We start from the raw sequence: 18,642 nt of genomic DNA, 5'->3' as shown, positions 1-18,642 counted from the left end.
GTGACCCAAGAGGCAATATGACGTAGACTGCCTTGCAAAATGTAAGGCGCACTTTAAAAATTTTATAGCTTATTGCTGGTTTTATTTTGAGGGTTGTATCTGGGCTGCAAGTGCTTCATGATGATTGTCATAGTAGCTCTAATTACATTTATGCCTCTCATTATGACTGGCAAATTATGGGAAATAACCACTATATCTTCACTGCTGTGGCTCTTTAGTACATCAGAAGAGACATTATTATAAATAAATGACATTCCTGGAGGTGGGAAGATTGCTGACCTATTACTGTGCTTCTTTGAAGATACCACACTGTCATTATTCTCAATGTTTCATTTCAGCTCCCTATTTTAACTGCCAGTGACATTTGTGTTTACTATCCCCACAGGACAGTTAGGCTTCTTTGCTTACTTTGGTCAAAAGTCTGAGAGGAAATTGATGTTGAATATCTAGTTGGGAAGAAATCTTTACAGATACAGAATTTGCTTTTTGAGAGATGTCCATAGAGAAAGATGCAAGAATAAAGCTGTAGCAGGAGCTAACGTAAAGCCTTTGTCATCTAAAAAGAGATTATATTGTTATTTAATTGTAACAATCTTCTGTGTAGTGAAAAGTTAGACTACAAGGAAGATTTAAAGGAAAATGCAGGCTTTTCCAGAAGGTGAAGAAGTATTTTAAGGGATGAGAGATTGGGACCTCTGTGGTAATCTCTATAGCATCTTTTTCAACCATCTTTGATCTGAGGGGTAGAGGCATAACATACTTCAGTTCAATTGGACAGCGTTGACCTGTGAACTTTCCTCCTATCTTTTGTGATGTTTTTGGATACTGGACTTGTTGAGAAAAATAAATATTGAAACGCTCTTTAATTGATGGAAAAGATATCCTCTGTCTCCATCTCTGGACTCAGGTGGAAACTATTGGTTCACAGGACCAAAATTACCTGCAATTATTGTCCCAGGTGTATTTCATAACAGAAAATGCTGAGGTGTACTCTACCCTAGAAAAGATTTGTTTCAAAAAGTATAGCAGGAAATCTACTTCACATAGATGTATCCTGTACTGGTGGAAAAGTGCTTCTAACAGTATAGGTGATACTGCTTCCCCAGATAGAATTATGATATGCTGGCAAAAGAATGGTTTTTACTGGTAAAATTTGGCTTGAATAATTTTTTTTTTTTTAAGTCTGAAATGGTCTTAAAGTTATACTTTAACTGATGTTGTTATATTGACTGAAGTGCTGAGTCTGAAATTTCAGGAAAAGCATTGCAAACCCATCGTCACAACAGAATGACAAATTATTTCTGATCTGTTTAGTCTAGTGCCCATTTGGGCCTAAATTAGGGATAATCTATAGAATCTCCTAGCTAAATCACTGAGACTGTGGTATTCAGTAAGTCCAACCACTATCTGTATGCAGAGAAGGTTCAGAAAATATAATTTTGAATGTACCAAGAACCATTAGAAGCCCTATCTTCAAAAATGTGGTCCTAATTGAGACAGCACCTTGGCTGCAGTGCTTTTATCAACAAGCAGAAAAGTGGGGAATGATGGCATAGGAGAAAGCTGTGCAAATCTCAGCTTGTTCTGTGCTCTCAGAGACTGATTGCCATGTACTCAGCTAAAATTGGAGATAACCACAAATGGACTGAGCTGTTCTCTAATAGATCCAAAAGGGTGTCAACCTTCTCCAATAGAGAACATCGTATATAGATTTTTATGATGGTCATTTAAAGGTATGACTTCGTTTATAGCATGATCTGAGTAGTGACTTATTGACTTGGACCAAAAGACTTTTAAGCTAAGTGGAGCCAGCTGGAGTGCTGTGCTTAGCTTGGTGACACACCACTTATCAAGCTTCTCTTTTGGAAATTTTGCAACCTTATCATATGGCCTAGTTTATTCAGTTGCTGTTCTAAGATAACATAGATCGATCTCTTAGCACTTCTTGAAAGGGACACCCATCTTTGGAGAGCCATCTACTGTAGAAAACTCTTGTCTCTAGCCAGAGCAGGCAGACGGTTATTTCCAGCAAACATAATACTTGTGCCAGTGCAAGAGATGAAACAAAAAACTGACAGTGTAATTCCAAGCAAATCTCTAATAATTAAGTCTTTGGTACCTCCTGTGGGCATTTAAAGGTGTGTGAATATCTTCTAATGTTTGCTTTGGACTGGCTAGGTATCTAGTCTGGTCTTTGCTCGTGGAGGGTGCACAAAGCTAAAAGTGAAGCTTGTATAAATTACAATTTTGTCTGGGACTGCAACTTTCTTTGTAGACTTGTTCAAATCAACCAAATTCTGTAATTTCTCTGTGTCTTAGGGCAGTAGTGAAATCTGAGCAGGGAAAAGCCATTCTATTTCAAGGACGATTTCACTATTTTAAAATCTTGTTTTGTTTCAGCCGGGAATGGAGACAGTTTCTACATCACTTGTGAAAGCATTCACAGTACATCTGTCTTGGAGAGGTTTGCCCCAGAAACCTTGTATTCCCATCAGGCAGGTTGCTGATGAGCTGGGAGTATGAGTAATCGGAAGATAAGATGACCTTGGGAAAATCACCTTTCCAGAACTCCAGGGGTTGTGAGGAGGATAACATAGTATTATTTAAATTATTGCTGTATTTGTTTTTAGAAGGGTTTGCACATACTAATCAAATATTTTAACAGGATACCATATTGAAGCCAGTATAGGAAGGAAAGCCTTTTTTCAAGGCTTGAATAATTCTAGTTGAAACAAATGGAAAAACAGGATCTTCTGCTAACATAGATACCTCAGAATACCTCAGTGCCCATCTCAGGCACTTTGGTTTAAGTATTTTGATTATCAAGTAGAATTAAACTCTGAGCTGAAATTACTTGTAGGGAATTCATAGATTGGCAGGCATACTGTTTACCCCTTTTTTTCCTGCACCTATGGATTGGGGTCATATAAAAAAGTGTTAACAGTATCTCTGTGTGGTGGAATTATGCGAAGCTGTGGAGGTGAGAGAGGTAGAGGGTACCACCTTCAGAGAAGACCCACTGTGGGCACACTGTTCCTGCTAATGAGGCATTCCTTCGCTAGGGGCCAGTGACGGGAACTCTTAATGCCGCTGCCAATCTCCTCAGCTGTTTGCGGAGCAACACACCGATCTACCACAGTTTCTCATTTGTTAACATAAATTGCTTTTTAATATTTTCGTAACTCTCATTTTCTACTTATCCGCAGCTGAAGTTCAAAGTGAAATCGAACGGATTTTTGAATTAGCAAGGACACTGCAGTTGGTAGTACTTGATGCTGATACCATTAATCACCCAGCTCAACTAAGCAAAACCTCTTTGGCTCCCATTATAGTATATGTAAAGATTTCTTCTCCTAAGGTAAATCTTTTACTCGTATTTGTGCTGTTTCACCTACTATTTTTTTTTTCTAAGTCTTAAATACAGGTAATTGTGTGTTCTCATTAGGTAAAATGAAATCTCAAGGAGTTATATTTTATTCTTACTTCCCTTTAGAAGTAAAAAAGGGTATCAGCTCTGGGGTTACCAAAACCCATTTTGAAATAGGTGTAGCTCACATGATTGTTTTAATTGGGATTGTATGGTGTGTTCTCCTGTTCCTTAGCCTTAATCATGTAAATAATACCAACAGTTTGTTAAATGTTCTGTAGAAGACTCTTAAGGGTTTTACCATCCAAGCAAACAATACAAAAATGAAATGAAAGAAGGGCATTCACGTACTGAATATTAAATTGATGGATAAAAGTTAACATTTAGTGGTTAGTTTTGTAATTTGGATGCCACACATCGAAAAAAACCTGTTGTTTTGTTTGGTAACAAAACAAGAGTTTTGAGTGATTATAGATGTACATAGAAACCAATCCATCTCACAGTCCACTGACTGTGAAGTCTTGTTGAACTGGATGGGAGAATGATCAAACCTGTTACTTCACTTCTTTCTGTCTGCCTTCTTTTATTAATTTCTCATTTTCCACAGGTTTTACAGAGGTTAATAAAATCTCGAGGAAAATCTCAGGCCAAACACCTTAATGTTCAGATGGTGGCAGCTGATAAACTGGCACAGTGTCCTCCAGTGAGTTACTGTTAACTCATGTCTTGTTCAGTGAAAAATGCTGATTCCTGTTTAAAGATGCTTGATCCTTCCTTTCTTTTCAAGAGGTTAATTATGTAATTTTTAGCAATGTTTGCCCCCTTCTGGCCATATTTCACTATTACTTTTTTGCAAAACAGCTCCTGAGGTCTCTGGGTTGTGAACAAGGGGTACAGGTAAAAAGCATTCCTTTTCAGAAACACAATAATTAGTATGTGTACTTGAACAAACTGAGGATTTGTTTTTCCTTGATAACTCTTTCTAGGTTATTGGTCTAAAAATGAACCATTTTAGTGACTGTGCTTTATCTCTGGAAGTCTAGGGTAAGGCAGGTGGGTTTAGTAGTTCCTCTTGGGTATATGTCATCTCAGCTGATCGCTCTTGGCACTCCCAGTCACAATTTTGGCAAAGAGCTGTGGGATACTGCGTACTTGAGCTGCACTGTAGTTTTTCTGTTGATGTGCAGTTACGGGATGATGAGACCATAGTTGTATACAGAACATAGCAAGGATTCTTCATTACCTGCGTACCGAACTGTCAGGAGTATAGTAAGAGCCCAGAAGATAAAGGTTCATTTGAATTCCGAAGTTGGCATTCGCCATAATTAGGGAGCTGAATGAGTGGGATATTTTCATCACTTAAGTTTAAGCATCTCAGTTAAGAGACTAGCCTCCTCAGCTCCCCAAGAAGTCAATGAAGAATGCGAGAAACCTGCTTAGGTTCTCAAAACTGCCTTCAGGAGGAGTTCTGTCTCTCTGACCAGGTAGGGAGCAAAGGAAAGCGTCCTACTAACTTTAGATGCCTAAAGTTAGATGGTGTGACTAATCTCTTAGCTTAAATTTGTGGAACATTTGTAAACTCAATGCTCTGTATTAGTCAAGTCTAGTATTGCTACTAGTTATTTGTCTTAGTTTGTCTTAGTTTTGTATTACTTATTCTAGGTATGGGGGTTCAGCCTCTTTTCTTGTTCTGTTTTGTTCCAGTAGCTAAAAAGCTTTAATATTTAACCTCTTTTTGAATATTTGAATTTTAAGATTTGTTCAGACTGCCTCTTCCTATCTTCAGTTGCTATTTATGTATTACCAAGTGGAAGTCAGGAGGACTTGGTCTGGCAAGTTTAACATTAGCGCTATTTCATTTTCGGTGAATAAAAAGTGTGGTCATCAATGTCTCTAGCTGACCTCCCTTGAGCTAGTGGTTATTCTCACTAAAACCTTTCCTTTATCAGGAAATGTTCGATGTAATTCTCGATGAGAACCAGCTTGAAGATGCTTGTGAGCACCTTGCTGACTATCTGGAAGCCTACTGGAAGGCCACACATCCACCTAGCAGCAATCCTCCTAACCAGCTTCTCACTCGCACACTTGCAACAGCCACTCTTCCTATTAGCCCAGGGTCAAATATTAATTTACAGGTACTGTTTTTATGCTATCTCGTCTTTTCTTTTATCAACTTCTCCTTCCAAAGTAAAGTGCTAGTCTGATACTAGAGTGTGCTAATACATCTTTCTGTTGTTAGAGCAGGAGAGCTTTTTCAATAGACATTTGCCCATTTTTAGTATGAATTGCAGAAGACGGGCACATTACTGCTACTGTATTCACAGTAGCATGTGTTTGCATATTGACTAGGAGGCCTGTTTTGATCTCAAAAGCTAAACAAGCTTGGCTGAAAACATATGATGATGTGAAGTGGAATACAGATTTTCCTGTGCCTGGGACACCACTCTGCCGGTAATATATGTACCAGCCACAGGCACTTTTATAGCTTACCATATATAATCCAATCAGAGCAATAAAACTGGGCTAATACTATGCGCATTACTGCCCCCAGTAACTTTCTGACTGATAGGCACCCTATCACTAACAGGCAAATTCCAGACTCAGAGGCCCTGCATGACAAATTGGGTCATGTATAGAGCAGATCCACAAAGGTTGGAGGGAATCTGCGCTTATCTTCCCATAAGCTATAACATTGTAGAGTTTGCAAATGAGTGTGTTACTGATGTCTCAAGGTCAAAGTGGCCCTTCCCGTGTTTTCTTTTTTCCTTAATTCATTGGCCATTGCTGTGGAAAGTACATACTTCCTTCAAGCTAAACTCTTACAAGCAGGAGTACCACTGCATGTCGCACAGAAAGACCTCAAGAAGCAGGATGTTCTAAATAGTTTGGGTACTGCCTAGAGAACTGGGAAGAACAGGTTTTATTCCCAACTCTGCATGGACCTGCCTGCTGACTTTGGGCATATTGTGTCCCCTTCTCTCTCTTTCGACTTTTGCTTTGTGCAATTATATTAAGGTTTTCAGCATAAGGAGAGCCTCTCCTTTGTATATGCATTGCATGGCATAAACTGAGGACCTTAAAGTTGCTACTTTATTTTAAATAATTAGTGACACCCGGAGGCCCAGAAGATTACAGTGGGGGTAATACATCTCTCCCAGGTCAAGTAATGGCTATTACATCTGAATTTCCACCCAAGTTACATATATGTACCTAAGTTACATACACGCATCAGTTAGAATAAATCACTTTGGCTAAGAAAAATGTCTCCATTTAGAAAATTAAAGAAAAATATCTGTGCACCTGTATTTAAATGCTGAAAAATTGCTTTTTGTTTTGTATGGTTTTGCAAAACAATGTTTTGTGCCAAAGGATTTATTTCCCATCAGCAGACCACAAACTTGTCAGGTCCTTTCTTTAACAAGAAAAATACCCTGCTTGCAGGGTATCTCTTCCTCTCCCTTCCAAAAGCAGTAGCAGGAAAAGAGACTGTAAGCTGTAGCTCACTTCTGCCTTTTTTCTGTCCCCAGAGCTGAAACACCCTGAAAAAATTGTGAGCTGGAAGAATTTCAGAGTATGAAATTCAGTATTGTTGTGTGCAGATTTGCTAGATAAACTTTCTTTGCTTTGTAGACATATTTATTATTTTCATCAAGTTTTTTTTATGCCTTTTGGGTGTGGATTTATAGTTCACTTACTCGTATTAGTGTGTACTGATTATTAACCACATTCTCTACAGGAACCATACAAAGTTTTAATAACACCTTTCTGAATGTTGTGGTATCTCCTTACACATTCACAAGTTTTTATTTTAAGGACTGAAAATAAGAGTGTATTTGCACTTTCACAGTTTGTTTATAGGTCTGTTAATTCAAAAGTGCTGAGCATTGGTGGTCCCTTATGAAATGCTGAGCTTTTGTGTTCCTTTTGTTTCATTTTTCTGTGATACACTTTCAGCTGTGTCTCAAATCTGTCCTGTGAAGGTCTTGGAACAGAGTGGGCTTATTTTCGAATCACAGTAGCTGAGCCCATTCTCTCAATAATGTGAGACCCTCTATTAGGAGGAACTCCTCTAGGAGGAATTCCTCTACTAGGAGTTTAAACTTTATGTCTATGCCATCTCTAGGGACTGCCCTAGAGAGAAAATCCTTGCCTCCAGCCGTTTGGTCTGGAGTGGCCGCATCCGCACTGCAAAGCACTTGACTTGTTTCCTCTGGGTCCAGTGTGGCACCCTTTGCCTTTGGATGTAATTTCATTTTGTGTTTTTTCAGTCCAGAGTACTCTCATGGTAATGAGAGATTTGTGTTCCTGCTTGCCGGAGTGGTATTTTTACAGCATGACACTGACTGTGTGCGTTGCATGGCACAAGGTGTTTGAAGTTATAAGGTCTCCTGGGATTGTTTGAGCCAAAGGTGGTGAAGCCCCTCCTCTCCGTCTGATGGGAAGCTTAGAGCAAACTGTCCTGACAACTCTTCCCAGATTTCCTCTTGTAGGGAAATTGTTGGCTAAATCCAAAAATGAGACTGGGAACAAATTCGCACACATATGGGGTGTAGGTGATTAGGAGACCACTGGAGGGAAAAAAGGAGCAAGCCAAATTGGCTGTGTGGACACAGCTTTTTCTCTCTTCTATTTTAACGCCGTTTAAACTTCTTTTGAAGAACCGCTACCTCTATGAAATTACAATCTGAACAATGAAACAGGCTCATCTCAAACTTCCTCCACTTTAGATAGAAATCTTATGAGACTAGGCCATACAGTTTTTGCACTGTAGCATCTAATGCAATTCAGAGCCCAAATTTGCTTATGAGCCACAAACCCAGGTCTTAATCCAGATTCAAACATTACTTTTTCAGTGTCCCTAAATCGTCAAATTATTCTGAAATTGCAGGGTAATAAGGTTATTGGTTCTAAATCAATTGACTGTGTCCAACTCTTCCACACACAGTCATCACAGCAGAGAAAATAAATCTGAGTTTGTAAAATAACATTCTGTTCAAATTGGATACAAATTTTGCATTTGTTCTCAAACCACAGCAATGGCAGATTCTATTAGTCACAATTATATATAGGTATGTATTTGGCATTTGATCATATGAGAATTAAAGGGTTTCACGTGTACATCCAGTTTACATGCCTTAAAAAACAGTTGTGGTTACAAAGTAATAAAAATGTGTTTATGCATCCAAAGCAGGCATTGTTTTAGACTCTGGCTTTTCACTTGATCCAATTTATAAATTCTCCTCCACGGAGTCATTTTGGTTCACCCATCTATTCATGTTTACAATTACTACATTCCTTTTCCAGCAAATCAAAATCATCTCACTAATCATAAAAACAGGAATAAAGAAAAGTTCTATTTTGCCATTTCTGATACCTTGTTCTTATATATGCCCTTTGTTTCAGATTAGGAGCACATGGAGCAACCCAGCAACTTGCTGGGAAATTTAACAGTGGAAAAAACTGTCTTAGAAAATGCAGATTTGTCAAAATAAATTGTTTTATTTAAATATGTTGGCTTTGATGAATTTCCGATAAAATACAGTCTAGTTCCCGTACAGTTTCCTGTCATCTTACTTGTTGCTAGGAAACTCAGCTGCCAGGATTTGTGGCTGAAGGACATAGTCCACTCTACAGCCTGGCTCAGAGTTGAAGATTCAGTGATTTCTGTAGGATTTCTTTTTCAATTAAAACAGACCTCGGGTTCTTAGCTCTGCCATTCTTCTAAATCTATTTAGTTCCCACTTCCTCCATCCACCCTCATGCTGTGAATGAACCCAAAGGCCAGGAGGCTCAGCTCTGAAACTCACTTTTGTTTCCACATCATATAAAGACACAAAGAAAATATCTTCTTGAGCTACCCTGAAGCCAGTCCTCATTTTCAAACAATTCTCAACATAGGAGGGCAAACTTTAGTCTAGTTTAAATAAATTCAGTGCAGTCTCACAAATAAATGATGGTGTAACTCTCTTAAAGTCTACTTGGTTTAATTTTGTGCTAGTAGGTAGAATTTTTTGTTGACGTTCTTAACCTAATGTGAGGAGGATAATTCAATTTGACCATAAACTATTTCCTAAAATTTTGAAATTAAGACTGAAAATCTTTGGCTGTGGTTTGGGGAGAAAAGCAGGTTAATGCAATCAAACCCCAAAATGAGTTCAATAATTCCACTTGTTCATTTTGCAGTGATTTCAAAGCATTATGCTGATGAAGAGTAGGTTTGATTTTACCTGGTAATTTTTATTTCAATCTCTTAACAGTAGCAGTTTGATAGGAAATTCTTCAGGTGATAATATCACTCTCCTCCTGCTTTCCTTGGCAATGATCAGTATTCTTGAGTGCTTAAATTATGAGGTTTAATTTTTCATTACCAGGAGGAAAATGAATTATTACTGGGAAAAACAGAGGGGCAGTGATACTATTAGTATCATAATACAAACGTTCTTAGTGTCACTCAGTTGTATTTTATTTCTTTAAAAAAAAAAATTAAAAAAAAAAAAAAGCTCCTATAAACAAGCCAGGGTTTTGTACCTTGGATTTTCTGCCTAAATCCATCTTCTCAGCCTGCATGTGAACTCCTTGAAAATCAATCTCCCATAGTGCCTGTTTTCAAACAGGTTTCTATAAACTCTCAGCTGTTATCTGCCCTCTCCTGGTATGATGTGTCCTCTTTCATTTTTCTGCCATTTGTTCTGCACGGTCCCTTTTTGTCTGGAGTTTGGTAGGCAATTCTTGCTAACTGGAGTATTCAGAAACATGACAGGCATTAAGAAAATGTCACAGAACGACCTGAGTACAACCCTCCATTTTGTTTAGAAGAAAAGGATCTGTTTGTATTATAATACTGAATTTATAGTAAAAGTTGAACTCTAATATTTTTAGATTAGATTCAAAAAGTGGACTGTTGTGTACTTAAATTTTGTTGGTTTCATGATGCTTTCTAGTTTAATTTGATATTGGAGAAAGTTTTTGAATGTGCAGTTCATGTACGTGAACTTACTGCTGGTTGTGATACCAGGGATCTCAAGGAGACCAGAGGAATGACCATTCAGTCCCTGAACGCAGCGGTTCACAAATTGAAGAGGAAGCACGGGTAGAACCCATCAAGAAATCCCAGCATCGCTCTTCCTCATCCCAGCACCATAACCATCGCAGTGGTGTTAGCCGAGGCCTTTCTAGGCAAGAAACTTTTGACTCAGAAACACAAGACAGCAGAGATTCAGCGTACATAGAGCCAAAGGAGGACTATTCACATGAGCATGGTGACCACTACGATTCTCACAGGGACCACAATCATAGAGACGAGTCCCATGGGAGCAGTGATCACAGACATAGAGAATCAAGGCATCGCTCAAAGGAAAGGGACCGCGAGCAGGACCACAATGAATGCAACAAACAACGTAGTCGTCATAAATCAAGGGACCAATATTGTGACAAGGATGGGGAAGTGATATCTAAAAAACGTAACGACACCGGAGAATGGAACAGGGATGTTTACATCCGTCAGTAACTTCTGCCTCTGGCAGTCTTGTGTTTCTTTGAAGTCTTGTGACAATGCCCCTTGAAAATATCTTTGGGTTTTTCATTGCAGAACATATGGTATCCTTCTGTATGCTGATTTGTATTGCTGTTGCTTGCATAGCAATAGCATGAAATAGAATATTCATATACTTATTTTTTTGGTTAGTGCTATATGAATCAGCATAGTACAACTGCAGACTTCCTGATGTTGTACTATGCCTTTTTTTCAAGCTGTTTTTGGTAGCTGCCACTTGAACAATATCTGTTGCCATCAAGGTGGTGTTAGTGTTTTTAAAAAAGGTACCTTTGATGTTTAATAACTTCCCGTGTATTCAGCAAGCCAGAATCAGCACATAAAAAACAAAAACTTTTGTCTGCTCTGATTTTTAATTTGTATGCACTTGATTTGCATATTGATTTAAGAGCCACTATCTGTTGCTTGTACCTCTAGTGGACTCCATTTGAGGACAGAATTCAGTCTTGCCTTACACACAGGGGATCATAAAGTCAGAATCTATTTTCTATGTACTGGTACTGTGTACTGTATATACAGTTTATAAATGTTATTTCTGCAGACACCTTCTTACTATATAAGTTTGATCACACTGTTTTAGAGTCCTAATGCCAAGTCAGCAGATTTGCTTTTGAATTACTGGCAACTGGAACTAGCCTCATTTAGGGAATCTGTAACAGTGTTCAATTCAAATCTTTTTCTTCTGTAGCAGAAAGCTTATACTTATTGTAAATATGAATGAATGCTTGAGATAAAGGGTCTAATTCTTATACCTAATATTGTCCTTGCAAACTCAATTTTGCATTTTAAATTTATGATAAAGATAACTAACTTACCAGTATAAATTATTCTTCTCTGTACAGATTACGCAGTTGCAATGGACACAATTTTTGTTCTATTGTCAGAATAACAGAGCACACACCACAGCGGTGTGCATGTGAGCAGGTGGGTGGCGGATGCGTGTGGGTGTGCGTGTGCACATTAGGCAGCAAAGTGTGAAAATCTACTGAAGAAACCAAAGGTTAGTCAAAAGCCCAGGAAGTCTGTTTCTTCATTCTGTCTATTAATTTAAAACTCCAAATTGCAGTCAGGGAACATGAGGGAGTTTACTGGCCCAGGTAATTGAGAAAGCATAAATCTGCTGGCTCTTTGTTGAGACTCCAGGAGAGTAAAAAACACAGGCAAATGTTACTGTGAGTGTTTCACTGGAAATGTAAAATCTTTGTGTTTTAGAGTATCTGTTTTAGTAAGAAAAGTTTACACAGCTTGTGGAGAGTTATTTTGTTGGAAAATAAATTTTTGTAGCTTCTCCACTTTTTTCTACACTTGCCAATTCCTCTGCATTCCCACTTTGCAGCCAGCTCACTGCTTTTCCTTCACCTAAACCGTTGTGCTGCCAGTAAGAGCTTAGAAAAATGACTGTGACAAAATATTCTGTCTGTTACAGGCTTACTAGAGAAAGTGCATTTAAATCAAAGAGAGTGAAAACAGTTTGTTTTGCATTGAACACCTGTTGCACTGGTAAGTGGGGGAAAATTCATAATTATTTTTGGCCACAGGTTCCATACCCTTGCCTGGTGTAAAGGCTGTTCTGCATCACATATAATCTTTGTAGTAATTGTATGAATGAAATACTTTTTTGTATTTCACTGTAAATAACACATTATATAAAGATTGTAGTGGGATAATACTTCATTTAGCTGGAAGTTTTTATTATTTATTATTTTAATTCTGGGAATATCAGCATTGCCTGATTTTTGAATATCATTTTAGTGAAATGGATAAGCTATATGGGATGTGCATGTATTCTCCAGTCTTCTATTCCAGCATCCAGGCAACTCAGTTTGACTCCCCTAAAGATATTTTGTCTGCCCTCCCTGATGGTTTACATGCATTATTTTACAACAGCTCAAGAGGGTGAGATTCTGCTGTCAGATATCTGGACATGACTCCCAGTGCTGCTGTCCCTTGTGGTAATTCAAGGGTACTCTGACTCAGAACATGAGCTCTGGGGCACATGCGAAAAAGGGTATTTTTCTAGAAATAAAAGTCTCAGCATTTCTCTAGACATCACTAAATGACTTTGTCAGAAAAAGGAAGCATAGGTAAGTAGACCTGCTGTATTACTAAATGGATAGATGAGCCTATATAAACAGTGGCTTTTGATATAAGGAGATTTTCAGTGTATCATCAGTGGAAATGACATCATTGAAAGAGTTTTTGGTGTTTGAATCATATCAGATCAAACTTAAATGCAAAGAGATTTATATTGTTATATACAGCCTGGCTTTAGCTATTTTACCAGCTTCAGTAAATTCTTTTGCTCCCTTCAGCTGTTATCGGAGGGCTACGTCCTCCAAGGAAGTGATCCGTTCCACTTCAGTACCCTTATTTTTTTTATTTGTTTGTTTTTTACTCTTGCTCCAAGAAGTGTTAACTTTCCACCTTTCTTAGAAGTATTTCTTAGGGAATGTTTGGCAAAGTTTCAAAGCACTGAGTAGTTGTACGTGAAAACCATGGAGTAAGCACCCATTATAGAGACAAATAAATGAGAAAATAAAGAGCATAATCCAAGCCCTGATATTTATGTATGACGCCTATATTGGTTTAAGGAATATAAATATCTTCTCCCAAAGAAGGGCATATCCCCATCCAACTCAGTGAGAGAATTATTTTTTGTATAATGCAACTAACTATGTATAGGCAACATACTAATACTTACGTTTCTTAGGCTGACACTCTCAGTAGATTTTTTTTTTTATTAGCCTTGCTATTTTCCTTCAGTTAATTGTTTTAAAAGTGACAAATCAGCTGTAATGTGAGCTTGTACTACACACTTTGCACAATACCACCTGCCTGCTGAGCACTACTTTCAAAAGCACTTCAACAGTTTTTAAGAAGACTGCTTTAAAAATAATCCAACTGGAGGACATATCAAAGGTTATTGTGATGAAATGGCTTTGCAAAGTTTTGCCAATGGAAATTTTAACGTTATTGTTTGCATAGGATACCAGTGGGTTCATATTTCTGTATCTGGTTTCAAGAGCTTTGAATCTGAGAAACGCTGGAGGTCCCAGTTAGCTCCAGAGTTCTCTTGTGTAGGTGTGGTACAAAACAACCTGTAATATCTCTATTAAAATAAGCTAAAAAGATAAAACAAAGGACAAAGAAGGAAAGGGAAGATGGTAAAATAGTTAAGTGATACATAGGTCTTATCAGCTCTCACTATTTTTCCTAAGGCTTTCAGCCTATGAAAGGAATGGGATACAATTTAACATTTATGTATATGTTATATATGAACTTTTTGTTTTGTGTGTCTTCTCAAATGAATATACATCAGTGCTGTTCAACAGCCCTACAGTCTCAGTTTAGTGTTACCTAGACACCATGGAAGAAAGAATTCTTGAGGAGGATTTGGAAGGAGGGGAGAGTAATAGTCTCAGGGACAGAATAGCTTGGGAGAATAAACAAGCAGGTTTGTGAACAAATTTAGCATCAGTAAGACTTGAGAGTTAAAAGAAGCTGCTTTGAAATCAATTAACACATTTTCTCTAATCACTACAAATTAAAAAATTATTTTTAAAAATTAAAAAGAATCTTTCTTCTAGAATACGTGTGAATTCAAATTGTGTGGTAGCTAGAGTTCAGCATTTGAGAGGCTTCTTTTACAATTTAGGCTTCTCAAGATGTAAAATATAAATAGGTAGTTTCTCCTATGGCTTTGGCCCTAATTAATGAAGACTATTTTAAAGCTATAATCAGTTTGAGTTAGAATGGTGTATCTGTTTTAACAGAAACTCATAAAATGACGTGTGTGAAATTCTTCACCTATAGCCCTTACTATAAATGGGGGGTAAGGAAATGAAGTTCCACTTGTCAAACCTTGAATCAAAGTACAGAGCTCATTTTCCTTCTCCCTGCATATCTTGTCATACATCCAGCAGACCCTTTACATCTTATACATGCAGTTCCTGCCCAATTCTAATACTCTGCCCCCTTAATACTTACATCTTATGACTCTGTTTGTTAGTAATTACCATTTTTAAGCTCCATTGGTTTGTAAAGTCAGAATTACTTTCTGTGACAGCTGCAGAGGTTTTCAAGTGTTCCTACTCACAGCCGTCCATCTGTCCATTATCAGGCCCTTAGCTGGAACGTAATGAGTGGTCTGATTGCTTTCAATCAGTGTCGGCAAAAAATAAAAAGGTTAGCGTAAACTACCTCCTACGGTAGTTACTAAAGCCTCCTCAAGATTTATTTTGGTTTCTGATTACATTTGACCTCTGATTTTTTTAACACATGAGGCAGAAAGTTATTTCCCAAATGCTCATTCTCCTAATCCTCTGGATTTGGGTTTTTTTTTGTTTTTGTTTTTTTACAATTTTGACTTTAATTCCATTCCCTCCATGAAAATAAAGCACAGTGCAAGAAACTAGCATACAATTTACAGGAGGGGCAGAGCAATTCTTTTTCAGAGTGTCAAGTGACATTTTTGGTATACATTTTGTTATATTTATAACTTTATTACAGATCTTTCACCAAAATTTTAGTTTTATCATCTGTAAAATATGTGGATGCTATTGCCTTGTGAATATTTTCAGTCAGATGTTGTTCAAACTTGTTATTCAGCAGATTCTAATTGTGTCTATAATTCATTTGCCCACTTTTATATAAGAAACTAAGCTACATATAAGCTTACAGTAGTTTTACAGAAACAGTTTCTTTTTATAGTATAACACCCTAGAGATGTGTTCCTACACAGTTAAAAAAAAAAGTTTTACATCAGATATAATGTTAGAGATGAATCTGTTTCTTCTAACTCATCTGTTAGAACATCTTTTTTCTTACTTTACTCTCACCACTTCTATCCATCATTCCCAGGTACTCTGCAACAAATTCTAGCAGCATATTACTGGATTTGCTCATAAATTATTTGGTAGTTTCTAGAATAAGTTTTTAAAACTGTTTGTGGTACTTTGAACTAAAATGAACAACGTTGAATATTTAGTCACAAAAAAGCATAAGAAGACAGTTCTTTAAAATATAGGGGGGTGTATATATATATATATATATATATGTATGTATGTATGTATGTATGTATACACGTATATACACGTACATATATATAAAAAGAAGCACCCAAAGTCATTTCTTGTTGATCACCATCACTAGCCTGCTTTCTTACTAATAAGTATTCCTTTTTCCTTTAAGAGCATATGAAATCCTACAGTCTAAAAATGTTGGTGGATTCCATGACCCTTACACAGAAAGAAGCTGTTGTTACAATTTCATGCTATTGTAGGCTGCCTATTTTAATATCTTTATATTGATCAAGATAAATATTTAGATCTGGCACTATTACTAATCACTATTTCTACAAATAGAGAAACTATTTTTCAGATTCTTTTATTTTTAAGACAGGCTCTGATTATATGCCTAATCTGTCTTTTTTTTTTGGTTAATCTTAAATTAAAATGACAATACCTTTTTAAATTCAATATATAAATATCTCATATGGTAAATGTATTTCAATTGTGCTTCAGTCACACTGAAGCATTATGATGCAGTCTGTAAAGCATTCTTAGCAGGAAAGGAACCCTACTATGTATTAAAAACACATACACACGCATACATCAAAATTGTGAAAAAAAAATAATCTGCACTTTAAAGTCACAATAAAATTGGAAAAGAAAAGAAAAAAAAAGGAGGGCATCCTTCCAACTTCAGATATCTAACTTAGTCAACCAGTCTCCTCCTGTAGTCGAAGGAGGCTGGCTCCTTCAAAGGGTGATTCAGAGTATCTTAATTAAGTTTCTGCTTTGACCTGCCTGATGGAGAAGTCTCGTCTCTTCTCTCTCTCCCTCTCCCCTTCTCTCTCTCTCCCTCCCTCTCCCCTGCCTTCCCTCCTTCAATCTCTCTCTGCTGCCCGCAGAGGGAGGGCCTGGGGAAACAGCTGAGGTTTATCCCTTTAATATGCTGAATAGTCTTTTAACTTCAGCAATGATTTTTGCAGAAATAACTCTAGTAGTGCAAGTTCAGATATCAGTAATTTTTTCTGGGTTAAGTGTGGTCTGCAGTTACACTGGAATCACAAGTCAGTCATAACAAAATTTTTTTTTCTGAGAAACTTGTCTTATAAAATCAAGTGAGATCAACTTTTTGAAAAGCCTGTTTTTTATTCAGAACTAGAGAAATCTGGGAAAGTCTCAACAAATCCTCCACTAAAAAGTCAGCAAATTTTTAAAATTTTTCAAATTCAGTATTACACAGCTCCTGCTACTGAACATGAAGACAAAAGTTCCTTACTTTATAAATGTAATGCAGACTTCAATATACTGTCTACACATGCTGGTTAACGTTTACTGAATTTATATATTCTGCAAAAATAAAATGGTCTTTTACTAGCACTGAGCTACAGATTTCAACATGTACATACAACAGACAACAGAAAACTAATAATTTTGTTACCAAGTAATTATTTTAGCCATATTTAGACTAAAACAACTATAATTTAAAATATGAACTATTATGATTCTAAATAGGATATTTCGCCTACTACTGATGCAAAAAAGATGAATTTTAATTCTTCTTTTGGCACGTCATGGTTAACTGCAAGGAGGGACCAAGAAAAGTAGGTAAGAAGTAGACAAGGATCCCATCCTCCTCTCTTGCCAGGACAGGCCTTTCAGAGGATGAAGGAGCTCGTACATGTAGTACAGTCACCTTTGGCAAAACAGAAGAAGCGACATCTGTTTTATTTAACAACAGTAGAAGATATTCTGTATAAGAACATTTATAGCATATGTAAGTAAATAAACAGACTACTGAGATACAGAATTGTATAAATTGTTTTGATTACACACAAACGCAAAAGCACTTGTGACAAGAAACAGAGTTGAGGAAAAGTACATTATAAAACTAACATCACTCTGTTAAATGAAACCAAATAATTCTATGCCAAAAGTAAGAAGTTTTTCAGATAATGTTTTTAAAAACTAGAAATTTATCAGTGGCAAAAAAAAAAGTCAGTTTAAGTTTTTGAGTTGTACTTACCTTTTTCTCCCCAATTTTAGTGCTATTGCCAGTTCCAGTGATGAGAATACTGTTCAAAATGAAAACATCTCTGGAACTGAAGCAGAAATTGCAAATACATCTAACAAATTTATGCAATTTAGATTATTAAACGTTTGAGCAGTGTTTTAAGTCAGTTCTCATTAGTGTGCTTCCCCAGTTTCAATTTTCATGATTTTAGCAGATGATACTGTCTAACCAGTAAAGACTTAGAATTAAGTTCTAAGTTGTTTGAAAGGTAATCTGCAACATTTCAGTTGGTATTATGCATTGTTTTCTGTCTTTTGCTATATTAATCACAACTGCTGCCCCTTCTATTGCAAATGTTTGGTTTTAACACTGTCATTTGTCAGCCAGTCCAGTAGGCTATTTCAGAACCAATACGGTTTATGCATGGGAAGTTTGATGTTGAAACAATATTTATTTACATTCCCAGAGTGAGATGGTTTAATATATTCATGCTGCTATAAAAGACATGCTACAAAGCCTAATCGTATTTTGTGTATATACTATGTGTACAGAGATTCTTGCTTGTATTAAAATAAAAGTGAAATGAGGTTCTAAGTATCAATTTATAAAACAGTTCTTTGTGAAATATTACAGTGTTTCACTTAGCACTATTTAATGAAGCGTTTTGGTAAACCTCCACAGAAACCACCTGTTCCCAAATCTG

General features: G+C 36.9%; 1 protein-coding gene across 6 annotated transcripts in view; it reads left to right on the top strand.

Moving 5' to 3' along the window:
• Positions 1-18,540, top strand: part of CACNB2 (calcium voltage-gated channel auxiliary subunit beta 2) — a 265,965-nt gene extending 247,425 nt beyond the window's left edge. For all 6 annotated transcript variants that reach the window (XM_068934622.1, XM_068934621.1, XM_009673671.2 and 3 more), the window contains 4 exons: positions 3,207-3,358; positions 3,975-4,070; positions 5,317-5,502; positions 10,383-18,540. In XM_068934622.1, coding sequence (XP_068790723.1) covers positions 3,207-3,358; positions 3,975-4,070; positions 5,317-5,502; positions 10,383-10,874 — 926 coding nt within the window. In that variant the 3' untranslated portion in view covers positions 10,875-18,540. The remainder of the gene's footprint in view (positions 1-3,206; positions 3,359-3,974; positions 4,071-5,316; positions 5,503-10,382) is intronic.
• Positions 18,541-18,642: the final 102 nt, after the last annotated feature.

This window comes from Struthio camelus, chromosome 2, assembly GCF_040807025.1.
Source record: "Struthio camelus isolate bStrCam1 chromosome 2, bStrCam1.hap1, whole genome shotgun sequence".
Lineage (NCBI taxonomy): Eukaryota > Metazoa > Chordata > Aves > Struthioniformes > Struthionidae > Struthio > Struthio camelus.
This window is presented reverse-complemented; position numbering and strand designations above follow the sequence as displayed.